Source organism: Atta cephalotes, assembly GCF_000143395.1.
Source record: "Atta cephalotes unplaced genomic scaffold scaffold00004, whole genome shotgun sequence".
Taxonomy (NCBI): domain Eukaryota; kingdom Metazoa; phylum Arthropoda; class Insecta; order Hymenoptera; family Formicidae; genus Atta; species Atta cephalotes.
In genome coordinates, this window is record NW_012130068.1 from 1,749,603 (window position 1) to 1,770,850 (window position 21,248).

Below are 21,248 nucleotides of genomic sequence, written 5' to 3' on the forward strand. Positions count from 1 at the left end.
GAGAGAGAGAGAGTGTGCTCATCTTCTTGCGCTGTACGGCAAGTGGCAATTGCCTCCGCAAGGATGACTGATCCGTAGAGTCATTTGGATTTAGCGAACCCACAGATCCGAGTTATACTAGAGAAACCCGACACATAATATTTACATGTGATGTACACTTTTGTAAACGATAATGCATTAAATAGAAGAAATAACAACATGAGATGCAACCTAGTTTAAGAAGATTAAGCATAAAAGTGAGAATAAACAAAAGCCTCATATATATATATATATATATTTGATGTAGGTAGAGCAGGATAAACTAAAACTCATTTTTTTACGATTTATTCTCCTGAAAAAGTGGCAATTACACATAAATGTTATTGTTAAGAGATTCTTAAAACGCGAAAAAAAAAGCACTTAGAAAATAATGTGCACCGCATAACGTGCAATTATACATGCTGACTTTGCTCAAATTTTCTAGTTTAGAACCTGAGAAGATATATAAAAGAATCTTCTTTTTCTATCTTAGCATAACATTTACTCGCACCTCTGAGTTTTTCTAGGTAGCTGCTAATTTTAGATTACACAAAATGCAAATGTGCCACTGGCGTGTATTGTGTCAAGACGTTTTAGTAGTCTTGATGCACCCGACAGGAGTGAGAAAAAGTTGTGGCAAACCGAAGTGCTGAGCTAATTGGTCACGACAACGTCTATTTCTCTTTCCCTCTTCGTCTGTCTCTTTCTTTCTCATGCGGGCAGTAATCCTCTAATTTCGTGACGCATTCCGGAGCCTCAAATTGCCACATTCGAGTTATCTTATCAATGTTAGGCTATACTGTGACAGCCATTGCTCAGCCATTGCACGCAACGTTAGATGTCACAGGTATAATAAACTATGCCAATGTTAGCTCAGAACGCTATGTATCGTTGTGGAAATGGTCTCCCTCGTTTATTCATCGCATCAAGGGTATGACATCACGATTTGTTAATGTCTCGATAAACATACGCGGCCGCGCCCATGTTTGATATCCTGCGCTGCACCGTATATCCCGATCGCGCACAATGTGTGCATTAGCAATATTAAACGAGAATTTCTGTGGTACACGGAGAACAAATGTAATTTTCTGTGGTCGTGTGTAGCACAAAATCAAGCTAGAGCCATGAAATTATTCCGTTTCGGTGCCGCGGCGCAAAAGCATCGATTATTCTATAAAGTTATTTATTTAACCTCACAATACCAATATTTTATTTGATCCTACGTATAAAGCGGATTAATTACGTAGAAAAAATCGAGCTCGCGATACGCTTGTGTACGCAGTTACTTCCATCTTTATAAGGACAGCAAACTTGTTATGATTAATGAACAAAGTTACCGTTAATTAATATTACTACAATAACGTATTAATGAACAAAGTTACCGCTATACTTAGTGATGGAAGTCAGCGCACAATTCCGCTTTCCGCGTACGCGCGTCATGGGAAAAGTGCAATGCTCTAAGGAAATATTAAAGATATACCCATCATAATGATAGCTCAATCATCCGGTGATTACTTCTCGATTCGTCTAGTCATCACGACAAGAAACTGTTACGTTACAGAGTTTATTCGATGTCATCCATATTTCATGGAGCAATCCAGACGTAATCGTTGGCAGAGACAGCAAACACTGGACGATAATACGTCGAAGACAGAAACAAACAGCAATCCCGTTTGCAAAGATATTAATTTTCACAGTCAGAAACTTGATTATATAAACATTTTTCTCTCCAAATAGATAAACATTGTATTGAAAAAAAAATATATTTTTCTATGTTTTTTTTCACGAAAAAAAGGATTGATTAAAATATTAAACCAACTAAAAACTTTACTGATTCAGCAAATCTGCAATAAATATACGGACAGCCAGTTTTCTTAAAGTAGCATAGTCATTGAGCTGAATAAAATTAGCGATTATAGGTAATTATATTTGTTTTAATAAGCATAGCAAATGTATTTTTGCGCGACTTTTGTTGCTGTAATGAAGAAAACTTGTTACATTAGCAATGTTCATTGTAGCAAAGAATTAGCTGAATTAGCATACTGATAATTACTTACAGATATTATTCCTCTGTTAAACCATCTTAATTATAGATGTTAAACTTGTCCAGCAAGCTGTCGCTTTGCTGAACCATCCAATCTAATTTTTGCCTTGAATTATTTTCAACATTTATGTGCTGTTTCATGTCGACTGTGGTCTCTATTTTTCTCTCTCTTTCGCAATTCACACTTCAGTAACGATCATAAAATAATATCTCGATACATGATTCTCGATTCAGTGAGACTCGAAATTGCGGATCCTGGATGCATACGTATTTATGATACGGTAATCTAATTTCCATGTACGTCGGAAGCAAACATATGGCGGCTTATTCGCGGCGATGCAATACGATTTTGCGCTTCCTCGCGTATCATTCTCTCGCTTCGCTTACTTTTCACCTATCTTTTGCTTCCTTTTCGCAATCATGATTTTTCACGTCTTTACGCGCGTATCGGAATCGATCCACGCTCGGCTGATCTGATCGTTATGACTTACGCTTCAGCTCTCTCGCAGGATTGCGAACGCAAATATGCGAAAGCCACAACGGAAACCAGCGATTCGCTTACGTTTGATCGAGTGTTATAAATTCGACAGGGTAAACGTCGACTCTCACGACTGTTATCGGCGCCGATAATGAACGCGTCCGTGCCGAAGCGAAGAGAAATCCTAGTAAAAGGCGGTAAATCCCGCGAGTGTTTTGTTTGCAAGTGAAATGTGTGGTGCAGAATTCGCGCGGCGATTTCGGCGCGCTTTCCTATTTTTTTCAGTGACGTAGTCCTGTCAATGTCCCCGGTACTCTTGTTAACACGACGCGACTAGAAAATAAACGGAATTGCAGAAACAACAAAAGCGAATGTAAGTGCATAGAATCACGCGAACTTTATCTTTCCTTGTTCTATCCTGAAAGAGAAAGAATCAAGGTACGTTTTGTAAAAAAAAAAAAATTTCTCAAGCTCGTCATATCCAACGCGAAAGATCTAGAAATCGTGTTTCAGATGCATTTCGCAAAATCAGACACATCGACACGAAATTGCGAATAATAATGTGCGATTTCGTTTCCGATTTGCCGTGAGAATCGCGGGCGAATTAATTAAATTGCGACGAATTGCACGGACACGTTCTGATTATGCGAGCCGTGTTAAAACCGATCAGCCGTGATAAGAATATTCAAGATACCAAGATACATACGCACGTGTACACACAGGTTCGTAGGCTGGGAATAATTATTGCCACACTGCTCCTTTTTTCCCTCCTGCCATCCGGCGATTTCTCGCGTGCGGCCCAACAGCGGAAAACGCGGACTCGCGGTTTCTCCCATACCGTCGTAATTGCATTAGATTGGCTTAACAATTCAGGATACGCCGCGATTGATCTCTCTTTATTCTACCAGCATCCCATTTTTTTCTCGATATTTTCCTAGCCACACAGTGCGACCATTCGGCGGTATCTGTTCGCGGATAATGTTTTCTTTCAGTACGATTTAATTGTAGTACGAGTTGCGAAATTCGCTCGCTCGTTCGCTCGTTCGTTCGTTCATGCGGCGAAACAACCGCGGTTAAGATTTACGAGCGAAAAACAGCTTGTGCAAAGAGCGCGCACCCGTTCGATTTCAGACTCTCGCCGCGACGCAGAATTGAAATGGAGAGATGCAATTAATGAACTTCTGCGGCAGCACGCGATCACGTGTTTGTTACGCTCGCTCGAAACATACGTCATTCTTAATCGAATTAAGCGAAATATTTGTCAAGCGTCATGAAAACTGTGTCATAGCGAAATTTTATGAACATCATTTCAGCATCCCATCGTGCGCATGAAAGGAAATTAAGTACAACAGGGAAATTAAAGGTAATCAAGTTTGGAAGTTAATTATCAAATCAAATAATTTTTTTCATCATATCATAAATGTTTTTTTTTTTCATTATGTCATAATTTGCTCCAATAATTTATGTGACGAAATTCTTTTTGTTGGATCGTTGGATATGTCGAGTTTGAAAAATGTTTTTTTCCGCCACGCTTATGTGTAAAAATGGAGAAGCACATCACGTCACGTAGCCTTGCCCGCAAAAAAAAAGAGGAAATAAATCCGATCTGCATTGCAATCGTGCGGAAGTACTTTCCATGGAAAACTTTCCTCCTGCAGTGTTCGCGATATTTCACACACGTCTCTGGACCGTCCGCAGGATATCCGTTTTCTCACACGTGCCGTGAGAGGTCGACAACGAAGAAACAACACGAAGGAAAGAAAGCACGACGAACCGATCGCGAAAGTCTAACAACATCAAATCCAGTTTCGTCTTTTCCGCACGTAGAGACCAGGTTATTCGCACATAGACATGTCCACATTTGTTCTCAGTTGCCTGTGTAACGCAAAGAATTACTTCCTAGTCGTTAAAATATAACAATATTGACTCAAGAATTCAACATTTCATGTGAAACCGCTGGCTCGAACGTGCGTCTTTTGGTATGCACATTCGCGTTAATAATTACAACTCGAGTAAGTAATTACGCTTTAAAATTAGAGAGAACTTTCGTGTTTAAAGTTAAGAAACTGTGTTATATTCGCGAGATAAAATATAGAAACAAATGCGATCTACGAGAAGTGCACCATTTAGATTTTCAACGCATAAAATTCATTCGCTTGGTCTCATGCTTCATAATTTAAGATTCTTGCACCCCAATCCTTTTTATCTTGAAACATTGGTGGAAAAGTTACGTAAAAGTTACGTTTGAAGTTTCTAAGATAAGGACGTATCGAGAAGAGCAGTCACTTTTATGAAGTAATTACTCTCATTTTAGAGCGGAGACTGATTCTCAATCTCCCGAGAAGTTTCTTCGTATAACAACGATTCATGACGCGAGGGGAGAGAGGGAGAGATGAAAGAACGAACGCGTATCTTCGTCGAAGAATGCACCTGTGCACAATCATCTTCACGGGCGCCACGCCGGCGCGCAATGGCGATCGTTAGTTCCCCGTTAACGCATGCTTCGTTATCCTCATTAGCGGAAAGTACGCGCGCACAAATGCAGATTTTGCATCTCTAACGAGCTCGACGGTCCAGATAGCTTCGATTCCGTGATGCCCTGGTATTCTCATCCACGAGTGGGTGGAAGTAATTTGGTGAAAAGCACGACGCCGCCAGATGCTCGTAAGCACCGTCGAAATCTTCACGCCGATAAAACGTCTGTGAGCACGTTGGATCGGTGAATGCACTGAATTCCGGAAATGAGAATGAATGAAATCCGTCGTTTCTTGAGAAGAATCAGCTACACTTGAATAGTCACGTTATCTTTGAAGGAACATTGTTATTCGGAATTTTAATTTAACGCTATAAAAAACGTGCGGATTAGAATAAAATGGGATACTTTGAATAAGTTAACAGAAATTTTCAAATTGTATAAAAGATTGTCTTTGCATAGTATATTCATTCAAACATATATATTGTAAAACATATATAATACACTCAAAAATTTGAAACATGGAACAATCTGCTCGCCTATACTGAAAGAAAAGATTGGCTGCTGCAGCAAATTAGATGGTAAAATATGGCATTTTTAATTGGCTGCCAATTTTTAGTTGCTACAGCCATTTTTGGATTGTGTTAGGCTATTCGCAATCTCAGTATAGGATTTTGATTGGCTAATGCAACCAAAAATTGACTGCTGCAGCCAATTAAGAAAGCTATGCCATATTTTACCATCTAATTTGCTGTAGCAACCAATCTTTTCTTTCAGTGTAGCACAAAAGAGGCATAGTGGCCGAAAGATAAAGGATTCGAACGCTATATATGATGTCATAGTTGAATAGAACGTCTTTGTGCGAATTGCTTTTGCACCCATCCTGTGAATAAGGAGATCGGAGTCGGTGTCATCGGATTTCCTTTCCTTACGAACGGATGTTGTAATCCGTACACAGCACACGCAGTTTTTCCTCCTTAAGGTCTAAGACACTTGGCGTTTAACTATCAGGCCGAGTGTCTCGCGGAAACGATTGCATGCTCTTATTTTCGAAACTCGTTTCTTCCGTTTGCGACAACACGCGACGTGCCGGTTTCTTCGTTCTTTCAATCTGATTCGAGCCAGACAATTAATATATAATGCATGTGATTACGAGAACACGGATTCGCACGTAAAATTTGATGTGTTCTTGGAATTTTTCGCGTAATAAAATATATGAAAATTTTGACGCGTATCACTAAATTATTTTTCATTATCGGAAAAATAGATCGATAATTCATTAGTAGATATTAATTATCAATATGCTTATTGCATATTTTCGTGTATGAAACATAGTTGTGGCATTTGTACGTGATATCGCAATATTCGTGGTATTTATTAATATATGAATTGGCTGTCGATTAAAGCATTCATTAATTGCCGCTATAAATCATAATATTTATTATATTCTACCACGTGTTTATGTTCTGTTACGTGTTATAATTGAACTATTCTAATTAGTCTAATTATTACATGCAGTAATTCTTCGACAAATTCATTTTAAATCACTTTATATTATATGTTAATGAACTGCATTAATGAGGAAACATCAAAATAATAATAATAGCAAATCAAAAATAATTCGTCGAAAATGTAAATCTTTGATTGAAATTGCAGCTTTTAACAAATAAACTGTGACATTGCTCCAAAAATATAAATAATCACTTAACGTGCTAACAATGTATGTACATAAGTATTATAGCTTTTAATCTTTTCTAATTTTTTTTAATCCATTTTTATTAGAAATTTTATAAGAAGTTTTATAAGAAATTTACAAATTTCTCTTATTTTTTTTTGTAGCAAGTAGCAGCATTTTAAAATATGTAATAGCGTTCATATTACACAATGCAATACAAAAATCTTCAATTTTTCTATTTCATTTTTGGAAATTATTATTTGTCTAAGAGAACGCCGTATTTATATTGTTGAGAAAAATTAAATTACAAAGTTAGTACCAATATTGGATAAAGCATAAAGTTTAGCATAAAGAACGCTTGCTACAATTAAAGTGTGATGGAAAGTGTCAGTCGCTTGCTACAATTAAATTAATTAAAATGTGATGAAAAATAAAAATAATTCTGTTAAATACTCACGATTGGAAGCGGCTAATCACGATGCTTAACTTCTGCCTCTAGAGTTCAGTGTTTCTTGGAGATTCCTCAAACTCAGTAGTGACGCATGATAATTCGCACTCGCAGGGATACAGAGGGGAAAAAGAAACAGCGAAATGAGCAATCCGAATGCACCGCTACGAAGGTAAGCACGCACCCCCCCTCGGTCCACCTTCCACGATTCGCAAGTTCGCACCGTAACGAGATGCGCGCACCTCGAAATCTCGCTCAATGGGACGTATCTCGGAGCTGATGCTCGTGCGCAAGGTAGAGGATAAACACTCCGACACAGGTGGACTCCCCTCCTTCTCTCCGACGAGATGGAGAACGGCGACGAACCGTCGGTCTCGAAAGGTGGCGGTCGACTGAGGCGCCTCGTCGTGCATTCGCTCGGTGCACCTCCCGCGCTCGCTGCTACGGCCGATCGTCGTACGATGTACGATTCGCGGACACACGCGTGCCTGCGTGGCCCGCGTGCGTGTATAGTTATATATGTACATACGGCGAGGGAGTACAGACCTCGTTGGAGAATGGCAGATGCACTCGCACAATTACTGCTCCACGTCGCAGTGCCCGACGTTCGCGAATCTTTCAGCTATTCTTATGCACCACGACGATCCGTTTGTGTTGTTCGGAATGTTCCGAATGAACGTCGTGAAGCTTTTGCTTTGTACGGTTCTTGCGATTTAGTCACGATTAGACGTGTTACTATAGTTACAACTCTCATCCTCTGTTCCCTCCGGCGACAAGTCGAATTTAGGACGAATCCGCTTGCACGATCCAGCTACTTTGTCTAAGCGAGCTTTGTTACTTAATCCCGAAGGAATTTGTCTTCTATTATTCATGTATTATGACGTAATGCGATAAAGGGATATTTTTAGATTCTACTTTGACATTGTGTGACTGTCTATGCGTCGCATTTGTTATATCTTGAATAGTCAGGAATATACATTTAAAATTGGGATCAATGTGTCCGCATTGTGACTGTGTAAAATGCAAAGTACACGTTGCGGAAAACGTGATGTATTACGAGATACTTGTTTTATAAATTGTTCTTTATCACTGAATTGTATATTTCTTTATGTAAGTGAATAAAAGTATCTTTCAAAGAAAGAAACTCTTTTATATAAAGAAACATTTTTAGCGATTTGACTTTCCAGGCGAGTTCCGTCGCATGTGAGCTCTGAAAACATCTTTTCTCTTCTTTCTCTTATACCGCACAGTGAAACGCACAGTAAAAAGCCATGAATAGAACTAATAAAAGCCATTTCCGCGGCGATTCTTGTTATTAAATGAAATAATTATTGAACAAAAAGAGAGAACGGAAGACATTAACAACAAAATCGTGTGACCGCTTATTTATGTATATACAAGATGTTCTAGAAATTGTTTTTTGCGAACAAATAGTTCCAAATAATTTCCTGAAACAAATAATTAAATAAATAGCAGTTGTTCTTATGCATTAATAACTAAATTGTTTTTTAATTTTAATTATATAATTAAGTTTTAAACAATGATGAAGAGGAATCCTTACATTTTTGAACATTAATTTTATTTTACATTTGGACAACTATCTTTTATACACATGAAATTGGAGGAAAAAGCTCTGCCAACATCAAACGATTTATCTTATAATTTATAACGTGGAGTTCTCGAATTTCTATTCCACAGTCGATGTCGAAAGTGATGGAAAAATTTCGGCTTTGCAAGCTATTACTTTTGATGGTAAGCTGATCGTGCTACCTTTACGTTTTAAATGCGAAAGTATCATGAAATTTGTTGCTGCTTTTTTATTGGAAAACATATCACGGAAGGTTTACAGTTTTTATACAAAATCGCATATGCTTATAATTATGAATAAGAGAAAAACAAGATGGAAAATTAAAATATATAGAATTCGATTGCATTCTGTTTTTTATGAGATTAATGTTTTAATTAGTAAAATGATATAAGTGAATCTCGCATAATTTAGGCGACAAATCTTCAGTCCCTTCTGGAAGATTTCGCTTTCGATCGCAAATCTATTCGAAAATTTACGATACCGTGCACATCCGTCGAATTGCATCGTTTGATTCTCTCCCATCCTCCATAAATCATAATTATCCATGTGTATTGCGGATTCGATGCGCTGTTAAGCGGTCCTGTATTTTAGATATTAAGCGATTCAAGATTTGTGGAATACGAAGCGAAGGGATTTGCAAAGTAGAGGATTCATTCTCACGATGGAACGAAACAAATCGTAATTGCGAATGTACTATTAAGTACGCTACCATCATATATTTTATTAATCCGTGAATTAAAAAATATTATGATAAATGAGTAATTTTATAATATTAAATTTATCACTTATTTTGTTACTAATTTTTATATTTCTTCATTATTTTATACGACATATAATATTGAAAATTTTATATGACATTTTTATACGACATATAATATTGAAAATTTAAGTATGCAGCAAAAATAATATTGTTATCTAGCCAGGTCACATATGTACAGAATTGTTAAACAATATTTCTTAACCGGTTATTCCTTGATCGATATTGGTTGTCAATTATGACATAGGAAAGTATAATCATGAATCATTTGTCAACGTCATAGCAATCATAAAATGCAACTCTGCACGTCACGAATGGTGAATAATTCGCGAATATCCGCTTCTTTCAATCCTTTCGTCGCCGTATGTTTTTCTGATTTCTGACTGTACGCGAACTGGATATTTGGCAACAATAACACCTTTAATTATTGCACGCAATTAAAATCATTTCTGCGTATTTGCACACAATCCGGTACCTAATGTCGCACGTTAACAAAAGCAATGAAAAAATGCGAGACCTACATTAAAATTGCCTAATTGTATATTGATGATCCAAGATCCATTTATTTTTCATATATTATTCTAAACAAAAAAGAGAGAGAATATATTCTTTATCATTAGGAACGAAAATCGTCTCTTAGATTTTCTTTACATTGCAAAAAAACATGTAATATAATTTAAATATGTATAAATTTTCGAAATTATTATTTAAATTTCTCTTCTTGTATACTGTCATGTTAACTGTTCTCTTATGCATGAAAAATGTACGGCTACAACATTCTCTAACGGATGCGAAATAACAGAATTAGCAAGTATAATGAATGAAATTTTCTAATTGCAGATAGAAAGAGCGCAAGGAAGAAATTGTGGCGAAAAGGTAATAAAAGCTAGTGCAAGAAAGATGTAAATGCAACCAATGTGCAACGCAGTAGTAAAAATATATGCAGAAAATGTAATATTTCTTCAGAACCGGTTTTACACAAAGATTAGATTTTCAATGTCAGTATAACTGAACTTTTGTGACATCTGGATTCAACGCAGTAGATTAATATATCATATCAACATATTTAAATATATAATAAATTCAAATTAGATTTATACACATAGCATTGTTAACAATTTTGAGATCTATAATTATCTGGATCTGAAACAGGCACAAAATTTACAGAGAAAGAGATAAGAAAGAAATTCTTCATCAAAAGCAACAAAACAAAATGTAAAATATATAAAATTAAATATCTGTTGTCATAAAATAAATTTTTTTTAATCATGAATTTTTTTTATAAAATATGAAAATATTATTTTTTTCTTATGATAAAATATCTATATTTGGAACATATACAGATAAGGATTATGACATAATTTTTCAATCAGTTCTGCGATGCTGTTTCTGTATCACTAATGTGCGTCAAGGAAAATTCGCTTCTTTGCGGACGCATCGTAATTTCAAAATTTCAAATATTTCGCGGTTAATCTAGCCATAACATATGCGCGGCACAACTGAAAAATGAGATATATTTTATCGTGCAAATCTGAGATGGCCGCAATAACACTGTAAATCCCATAAAAGCATCGCGCAACTCAATATGTTTCCATCAAGTTCATCTTCTGTACTCGTCTCCTATCGCTCTTATGTGCGAAACTATTATTGGTGCTACATAATTAAGAATTTAGATGTGTTCAAGTCTTTTGTCGGTTTTCGCAACCCGCCGAGTTGTATCACCATATATCTACTTCGTATAGCTAGTCAAACGATTCATGAAGGACAAAGTTACGTTCACCTACGTTAAGTAATGGTTTGCAGCCACGTCAGTGTTAATTGCGTTTAGGGTTTGCGTATATAAGCGATTCGGTAGGTAAATCCCTTGGGGTTTTACTAATTGAAGTCAAACCATGCATGAACATTAGCGGCCAACGTTTCTCATCTGTGATATACGAAGGAAATCAATCAAGCGATATGCATCTAAATTGGCTTGTGACCTTGTCGTAATTAATATTGCGTTAAGATTATACGAGATTTTCTCTATTTTCATACAACTTTCGCTTTAACATCTTAATGTGGTAATAAACTTCAAAAAGGAACATTGTCTTAAGAGCTTTAGAAATAAAATATTGTTAATCGAAAATGACTTTGTTCCGTATGTAATAATCCTAGGGATGATCTATGTGGACTTTTAAGTGCAATATATTACTCATGTATATATCCATACATTTCTGTGAGCGATAACGTAATAAATATTTAAGGAAAAGATACAATCTAGTAAGTAACAATAAGTATAAAAATAAAAAATAAAATTCATGAGTTTGATGAAATATGATGATGCGAATGCTAAAGTTTATTCTTTTATTTATTATATATATATATTTTTTAATTAGAAAAAATTTAATAAAAGAATCGATCTATGTTCATCTCGATATCGAAGATGCTTTTGTGAAGATTGAAGATATTATGAATGAATGACAAAAAAAGTAGCTTTGGGGGCACTTTCTTTCATCGATGACGAGAAGCAAAAGGAAATGAGGAAACTCGGAGCGGGTGAGTGATCGAGGAAGTAAACGGAGAAATCTGCCTCCCAACGGGTATTGTGAGTACTGCTTTCTCAGCCGTAATATTGGAAGTTTACGAGGTTTGCCGTAATCGAATCTCGTTGTACAGCCACAGAAAACCTTTAGCAATCTGCTAGAGGGCCGATGCGACGTTGACATGTCACGGAAATGTGAGCTTTATCAGAAATGACGCACGATATACTAAAGTTTGACGATGTTTTAAACAAGCGAGATTTCGCACTTTCAATGCGAGAAAATTAATTCGAGTCAAGAAAAAGTTTATATACAATGTTATGATTTTTATCATTAAAATTGAAGAAAAAAAGAAAATATTTCTTCGATTTTAATTCTATCATGATTAAATTACGATTATATGAGTGGCAAAAAACCAAAAAGTGTTAAAATTTACTGTTTTAATTATATCATAACATACTTACTATGGCTGCACAGTTAAAATCGAAATTGATACTTAAGTCGCAATTTAATCAAGTATTTGTACTTATAGTTAAGTTTCGAAGTATAAGCAGATAATGAGCGGAACGCACGATGGTTACATTACTCTCGCCTTGTCTCAGTTAATTACTTTATATGCATATCAAGGAACTAATTAACCATTCCGAATAAACTTTCGTTTACGATCAATTTCCGTCGCGAAAGTGCAATGACCGGGCGAAATATAATACAAAAATAAAATAAAATAAGAATAAATCAACGTAAATATCAATATATATATATATATATATATATATATATATAAGGAAATATACCAGAAATACACTAGAAAAAAAAACAAGTTAAACATATATCTTACTTCATATATTAATAGCGATTTTTTTTATATGTATAATTAATATGTATGAACCAATATTCTACGGGTAAGATATGTGTTAAAATAAGTTCATCTTAATGTAATAATTATTCGCACAAATGAAAAGAGTTAATCTTGCAAGAATTAACAAATTAAAAAGCACGAAATTATTAGTACTGCACCGAATTTAATTCATTAAGGTCGCCGCGGTCGCCGAAAGTTTCGTCGGAAAAGAGCTTACTCCACCGCATTTTCTACATAATATTATTAATAGAAAATTAATGTGAGGAACCTGCTACAAATATATTATGCATTATGTGAGAGTCAAGGGATGAAAGTTATAACGATATCCAAGTATATGAATTTATAAACAATATACACAGAAATCTTGTGAGAAATGTTCATCATAGTAATTGCATGGCGAGATAAACGGTATTAAGCGCCGTTGAAATGAATAAATTATTTCGTACATCTTACATATTTGGTAACGATTTGTGCAAGATAGCAGCACAAGCAAAATATAATCTTTAAAATTTTTTTTATTATAGTCAGTTACTTCAAAATAATATTTTAGTTTTATAGTTAATAAGTAATATAAACAATATCACGCATCAAGTTAATAATTATTATACATAGATTCTATATATTAATATTATTTATATATATTAGTTTTATAATTTCTTATATTTAGACGGTAATCAACGCAGAAGATTTATATTACATTATCCAGACGGAAAAATTTTCTATTGTATAACATTATGTGAACTGGTCATAAAAAATACAGTATAAATTGTTCATTAAAGACAAGAGAACCCTAATTTTATATCTTTATAACTTCATTTAATTTTTACAGTTTTTTTAAATAGAAAAATACATACATTTTTCTTCAGCCACTAGATACGTATAACGAAAGACAAGACAAGATTAAGACAGCATCGCAGAAATGGTCTTTATGCAATTTTGTTGCGTAGCCAGCGATCTAAGACTTTACAGTTAGATCTACACTTTATCATAATGCAAAGAATTGTTGCGAATGTTGAGAGGGACATGGAACCTTGAGAATTTCCTCGCTCATTGTGATTCGCAAAAGAAATAAGGTCTCGTATGCACTCTTCCTGGTATATCAGAACAGAATTTCCCACACTGCTGCGGCCCAGTTTTGCATAATGCATCTTCTGAAGAAAAGTTCTTAGATGTCTTACATTAAATCGCAAAAGCAAGAAAATATCTATTTTTTTTTCGGGAAATTCATATCTTCTTGTACACATCATTACACATTGCTGTATTAAATTCGAATTAAACTTTTTTTGAATTAAAATTTTTTATATATAAATTTATTACATATTTATAAATTTATTACATATTTCTGTGAAAGATATATTTTATGAATATCGGTCTAAATATACATTAACAAAATATTTATATAAAAATCTAGTTATATTATTATAAATAACACGTTTAATACAATTTTTTCAGTTTTCTTTGTAGCAATCAATATAATATTTAATATGAAAAAAATAATGTTTAGCTAAAAACAGCTTACTAGCTGCAAAAACATAAATACATGTTTTAATAGCTGTTAACAGATTTTTTAAAATATTATGATATGAGGTGCAAGATTAAATAATTATAAATATAATCTACAAAAACAATGAATTGTCTATAATAAATTTTAAAGCTATTATTATGATATTATGATACTTGATACCACATTCAGCGAATATATTACACAAATCTGCATTCATGACAAGTTCAAATTTGAAAACTCTGTTAAAAATTTGACAGAAGTCGGAAATAGCGCATCTACGTTTGACAGCTTCATTATTTCTGGGGAAAAAATGTTTTACTTTTAAATTACAATCCAAAACGCGAGACTCGAGTTGGCTGCGAAATTTGTCGTTGCTAACTCCATAACTTTATCCATGTAAGCATAACGCAATTTCATTTACTGCATCCGGTCGTTGTATACTGCGGGTCTTGAAGCGCAAATAGATGAACTATTGAGAGAATTCAGCAGTAAAGCAATAGAACTTGCCTAAGTGTTCTTTAATTAATTGAATTGCGTATCCGTTCAGAGTGAATACATATAACACATATTGATGCCAATCTGTAAAAGTATTATAATTATCGACATGCGATTAAGTAAATCACGCCTTTGAAGCATACTAAACACGATAATTTTCAAATAAAAAATATTGTATTATATAATATAGAGGAAATTTAAGAAAATAACGTGTTTTATGTGTATTTGTGTTAATAAAGAAGAATAAAACTCTTTGATTTAATTAACATTAATGAGAATAATTATAATATAAAATATATTATAAAATCGAAAAATTTTGAATAAATAAATTTAATAATCTTTGTAAAAGTATCAAAACAATATCCACAGTTACATCACTGAAAAATATTTGGTATCATAGTCTTTATTGTCGTAACTGTCTGGATTATACTTATAATTCGAATTTCTTATAAATACATAATATTAAATATAATTAACAAGTAATTTTACATTAAATATAATTAAAAACTTGAAGAATTTTATAATTTATTTTTAGGAATATACGCTTTTATGTTTGTATTTGCTTGATAACGCTTAACTTGATGAAATTTAGATAAATGTATTTACATTAGCTCTTAAACATAGATTCTTGCTTGAAGATTTTTAGTTTTAAGATATTTAAGATATTTAAGATACTTTTTTAGTTTTAAGACACGATACAATGATACTACAACGCAAGTTAAAAAATTATAAGAACCAGTAAGAATAAATTAATTAAAATTAATAATCATCCACGAAAGCATAAGCCACGTTAAAGTTATCGTGTTAACTAATATCACATTAGCATTATTGCACTCATTTGTATTGCATTTTCTTAATATTGTACATTCTCCATCAGTGCATGTATAATTGGAAAGAACGCAAGTACGTTCAGTGGCTTCAGTGTTGTTACTGTAATCTAGAAAAAAACATTTATTACTAGGAATTATTATTTTTTTATTGATATGCAAAAGAAATATACGTAATGTATAAAATATCGAAATACAGAATACTTACGATGTTTAATTATAGCACAATTCCATTCTTCTGCATATGTATTTTGTTGAATGTATGGAAGAACACTTCTTCGTAGTTTACTATGGCGATAGTTTGCCACTGAAAAAGTGAAATTTTAGTTAAATATTGAATATGATACGAATTTTCTAAAATTTGTAATAAAAAAAATTGAAAGTATTGGGAGTACAAATTAGTTCGGTCCGTTTCCCTAAAGATAGCTCCAGCTGTTGTGAATGGTTCATAGTGACAGCTGATTTTGGCGGTTTCATCTGCTAATTTTGGAGGTTAAACATCTGCTAATAATATTCAGTTTATATCGCTTTGAATTTCATACAAAAACTTTGATTTTTACTGTGTTTGAAATGTCGAATTTTATGTGAATATTTAACCAAGCAGCATTTGCTGGAGATTTTGATTTTCTGCTTTAATTGAAAGAAAAGTGCTGAAGCCCATCAAATGCTTTTCGAAGTTTATAGTAACATTGCTCCAACTGATAAATCATGTAGGAGATGATCTCAAGGATGGAGATTTCAGCGTTGAAGACAAGCCTCGCTCTGGACAGCCAAAAAAATTCGAAGACAAAAAATTAGAGACATTACTCGAAGAAGATCAGAGTCAAACGCAAGAAGAGCTTGCAGAATTATTGGGGGTAACTCAACAAGCCGTTTCTGCACGATTGAGAGCCATGGGAATGACTTAAAAACAAGGAAATTGAGTGCTTTATGAACTGAAACCGAGAGACGTTGAAAGGCGATTTTTCGTTTGTGAACAGCTGATTCAAAGACAACAGAGAAAAGGTTTTTTGCATCGAATTATGATTGGAGATGAGAAGTGAATATTCTACGACAATCCCAAGAAGAAAAAATATTACGCTAAGCTCGGTCAATCGTTGTCATCGACCTCAACATCAACACCACGAACATTTATGGTTCGAAGATCATGCTCTGTATCTGGTGGGACTAACAGAGTCTTGTTTACTATGAGCTGCTGAAACCTGGCGATTCCATTATGGGCGATCAGTATTGGCTACAATTGATTCGTTTGAGCCATGCGTTGCGAGAAAAACGGCCGGAATACGAGCAAAGATATGATAAAGTTATTCTTCTTCATGACAATGCTCGACCTTACGTCGCTAAGTCGTAAAAAAAATTTGAAAACGCTCAAATGGGATGTTTTACTGCACCCGCCGTATTCTCTGGATATTGCTCCTTCTGATTACTGATTATTCCGAAGGATGCAGCAAGTCACCGGTTCACTTCTTTCGCAGAAATCGAAAATTGAAATCGCCTCCAAAGTCATTTTTTCGACATGGAATTCGAAAATTGCCTGAGAGATGGAAAAAAGTAGTAGGCAGCGATGGACAATACTTTAATTGAGCTGTTTATTCATTTTGTTTTGAAATAAATGCACAAACTAATTTGTACTCCCAATAATATAAAATATAAAAAACAATAATTATTCTATAACAAAAGAATTTAATTCAAGGAACAGAAAAGTTAATAAAGAATTAATTAAATTTATTTATTAAATTTTTTAAAAATTATTAATTAAAATTTACATTTAATTATACTAACATATTGTATTAGGTGTACAACTTTGCTTCCGCCGTTTTTTTCCGAAATTCGAGGCTTTATTGTAAAAAACTGGTTATGCATTTATGATTCAAAGTATTGTCCATCGCTAGCCATTACTTTCTCCCATCTTTCGGCGTACGAATCCCACGTCGAAAAAACTGGTCATCTTTTGAGGCTATTCACGAATCGATCCAATTTTTTACTTCTTCATAAGATCGGAAGTGCTGGTCAGCCAGACCGTGTGCCATTGATCGAAACAAGTGATAGTCAGAGGGAGCAACGTCTGGAAAATACGACGGGTGGGGTAGGACTTCCCATTTCAACATTTCCAAGTATGTCTTGACCACTTTCGCAACATGGGGTCGAGCATTGTCATGCTGCAAAATCACTTTATCGTGTCTCTCGTTGTATTGCGGCCGTTTGTCTTTCAATGCTCAGCTCAAACGCATCAATTGCGTTCGATACCGATCGCCTGTAATTGTTTCAGTCGGTTTTAACAGTTCATAATACATTACGCCGAGCTGGTTCCACCAAATACAGAGCATGACCTTGGAAACGTGAATATTCGGTTTGGCCGTCGACGTGGAAGCATGGCCGGGAACTCCCTATGATTTTCTGCGCTTGGGATTATCGTAATGAACCCATTTTTCGTCCCCAGTCACAATGCGATGCAGAAATCCCTTCCGTCTTTGCCTTTCAAGCAGCTGTTCACAAGCAAACAAACACCTCTCTAACATCTCTCGGCTTCAATTCGTACGGCACCCAATTTCCTTGCTTCTGAATCATTCCCATGGCTTTGAGGCGTTTTGAAATGGCTTGTTGAGTCACTCCCAATGATCGTGCCAATTCTTCTTGATTTTGACACGAATCTTGCTCAAGTAATGTCTCCAATTCTGCATCTTCGAAAACCTTTTCTCTTCCACTGCTATGCCGGTCTTCGACGTCAAAATCACCGTTCTTGAAGCGTTGAAACCACTCACGACACGTTCTTTCACTAATAGCGGCCTCACCATAAGTATTTGAGAGCATTCGATGAGCCTCAGCCGCAGATTTCTTCATATTGAAGCAAAAAATTAAAACCTCCCGCAAATGACGAGAATTTGGCTCGTAAACTGATTTAAATCGAGAATAACTTTATGATGCAGACACAAATCGATTAATGTTTCTATGGGGTTATGTTGACAGATGCCCAAGTTTATTGTATGACGTCTATGATCTATTTATTTCGACCACCACTTACCGCTAAAGCCATCTATAGGAAAACGGCGGAAGCAAAGTTGTACACCTAATATTAACATTAAAACTAACAAAATATTAAAATTATTGATATTTGAAGTCCTTTCTTATGAAATACAATATAATTAAATTTAATGCGATACATAATTATATATTAAATTTCGAAAAGATTTTTTTGTATTCTGAACTTTCTATTCTAATCTTTAATAAATATTGATGAATAATTATATATGTTCACTTTATAAATTCAGATATCTCAAAATTAATTTTTTGAATATATTTAAAAAAGTATTAATTTCTTAAGAAAAAAAGAGAAAAAACAAGAAAGAAAACAAAATAACTTTTCCTTACTTTTATTCTGATCTGGAGTGCTCATTGATAGAGCGCCGATGCCCGTTGGTAGAATGTAGCTCGTCGGCGGGGTTGATGGAGAGCAGCTTGTCGACGGGGTTGTTGAAGTGCTGCTGATCGGCGGAATTGATGGAATGCTGTTGCCCGTCGGCAGGATTGATGGAGTGCTGCTGTCCATTGGCGTGATTGATGGAGTGCTGCTGCCAGTCGGCGGGGTTGATGGAGTGCTGCTGTTCGTTGGCGTGGTTGATGGAGTGCTGCTGCTCGTCGGCGGGGTTGATGGAGTGCTGCTGCCCGTTGGCGTGGTTGATGGAGTGCTGCTGCCAGTCGGCGGGGTTGATGGAGTGCTGCTGTTCGTTAGCGTGGTTGATGGAGTGCTGCTGCCCGTTGGCGTGGTTGATGGAGTGCTGCTGCCAGTCGGCGGGGTTGATGGAGTGCTGCTGCCCGTTGGCGTGGTTGATTGAGTGCTGCTGTCAGTCGGCGGAGTTGATGGTGTGCTGCTGTCCGTCGACGTGGTTGTTGAAGTGCTAGTGATTGTCGATGTAGTAGTCGTTGTTCTAATAGTAGTGGGTGGCGTTGATGGTAATCTACATTCTATAATCATTGTATCTAGCAATGGACCCTCTTCACAATCCTTGTTTTCTAGTGAGTTGCATTGATAACATTTCAATGCACTTCCTTTAAAAGAACAAGTTAACGTAAATATTTTTATATGAATCATGTTATACAGTTTTTATTGATTTTAAGACTTTATTACTGTTATCCTTAAATAAAGTGACAATATCAAATATAATGAAATATGAAAGAAATGAGCATTTATTCAAATTTCTTAAGACGAATCTGACATAAGCCCAAGCAAATAAATACAAATAAAGCATCAGAGACTATATAAGAGATTGCACAAGATAGCACAAGAGGCATGTTGGCATTGCGTTTTGTTAATATATATTTATGATGAAAGAAGCAAAATTACTACAATTTCTTTTATAACATAGATATTTTTTCTTAAGTTTCATTTAAATCAGAAAATACTACAATAAAAAGAAGAAATATATGATTTATGAATTGCATTATTAATTAAAACAAAAGTTTTTGTTATCATACGACATGTTATTGTAATGATCAATTTAATGTAATATAATGACGTTTTTTTAAATCTTTTCATTTAAATTCTTTATTAACTATTACATTAATAATATAATCAAATAAACCTTCGAAAATTTATTTTATACCTGAGTATAGAATAGTGGATGCAATTACTAAAATGATGATTACAAAAGGACGAACTTGCTTTGCCATCTTTGATGTGTTGTCAGATACGTCGAATCAGTAACTGTCGTGATACTTCGAGAAATCTATGCCTTACAACGTTATCATCAATTTTCACTACACTGGCACTGGCTGCGATAAACTTGGATTATCACAAGCAAGACTCTCCCTCAATGCTGTTAATCTCAATTAAGATGTAAAAAAATGAATATCAGATAATCATCATATCTTTGTTGCAGTTATAATTTCTATCGCAAGTAAAAATAAGAAATACAATAAAATTAGAAATAAATTACTTTCTCTTAACTAGAAAATTTTATTAAAAATTAATAAAAATAATTTTCAAAAATTAACATAAATAATTTTCTTATAGGCATATATTGTATTAGTTTTGCAGAGTAACAAATTATATTAATTATATAATTGGTTTTTTATTATGAATAATTATTATAAGTAATTGTAAGATAGCAGATTTGATTTGTGACTATGTCACAATTATATTTTTAAAACAAACGTGACTTTAAATTTTATGAATCATATCAGAATTTTTTACGAATTTATTTTGTTCCAACTTTAAAAGATTTCTGTTAATAGAATTGATTGTCATACAAAAAGTTAAAAATACCAGATCAGCAATAATTTGCGTGAAATAATTATTATTCTCATTTGTTAATGTGTGTGTGTTTTTTTTTAATACCTATATTTAGTGATTAATTAATATTTCTAATAAATTTATTATTAATATGAAAACTATTTTGGCATTAAGTATAATTATTCTAATGAAACGTATTTAAATGATAATTATTAAATACTTTTACTTATCCATTTTGACAGTTCTTCGTCAATAATTAGAGAATATCTAATAATAAAGATAAAAATTTTTTAATAATAAAAATAAAAAACATTAATCATAACGATAAAGGTT

The 21,248-nt window shown here is 34.2% G+C and overlaps 1 protein-coding gene across 1 annotated transcript; it reads right to left on the reverse strand.

The window, feature by feature from the left end:
- Nucleotides 1–15,607: 15,607 nt before the first annotated feature.
- Nucleotides 15,608–20,353, reverse strand: LOC105626121 (cell wall protein DAN4-like). Its single transcript, XM_012207433.1, has 3 exons — nucleotides 20,287–20,353; nucleotides 19,055–19,732; nucleotides 15,608–15,795 (listed from the first exon to the last, which is right to left on the reverse strand). The coding sequence occupies exons 1-3, from the start codon at nucleotides 20,351–20,353 to the stop codon at nucleotides 15,608–15,610; spliced, it is 933 nt and encodes a 310-aa protein (XP_012062823.1).
- Between the last annotated feature and the right edge of the window lie 895 nt (nucleotides 20,354–21,248).

What these genes read in the sequence shown, in the direction of transcription:
- LOC105626121 (XM_012207433.1), bottom strand. Translation starts at nt 20,353, where the DNA reads ATGGCAAAGCAAGTTCGTCCTTTTGTAATCATCATTTTAGTAATTGCA. An exon ending in ATCCACTATTCTATACTCAG is followed by an intron (nt 19,733 to 20,286) that starts GTATAAAATAAA and finishes GTTCTTTTAAAG; the next exon opens with GAAGTGCATTGAAATGTTAT. An exon ending in CACTCCAGATCAGAATAAAA is followed by an intron (nt 15,796 to 19,054) that starts GTAAGGAAAAGT and finishes GTTTTTTTCTAG; the next exon opens with ATTACAGTAACAACACTGAA.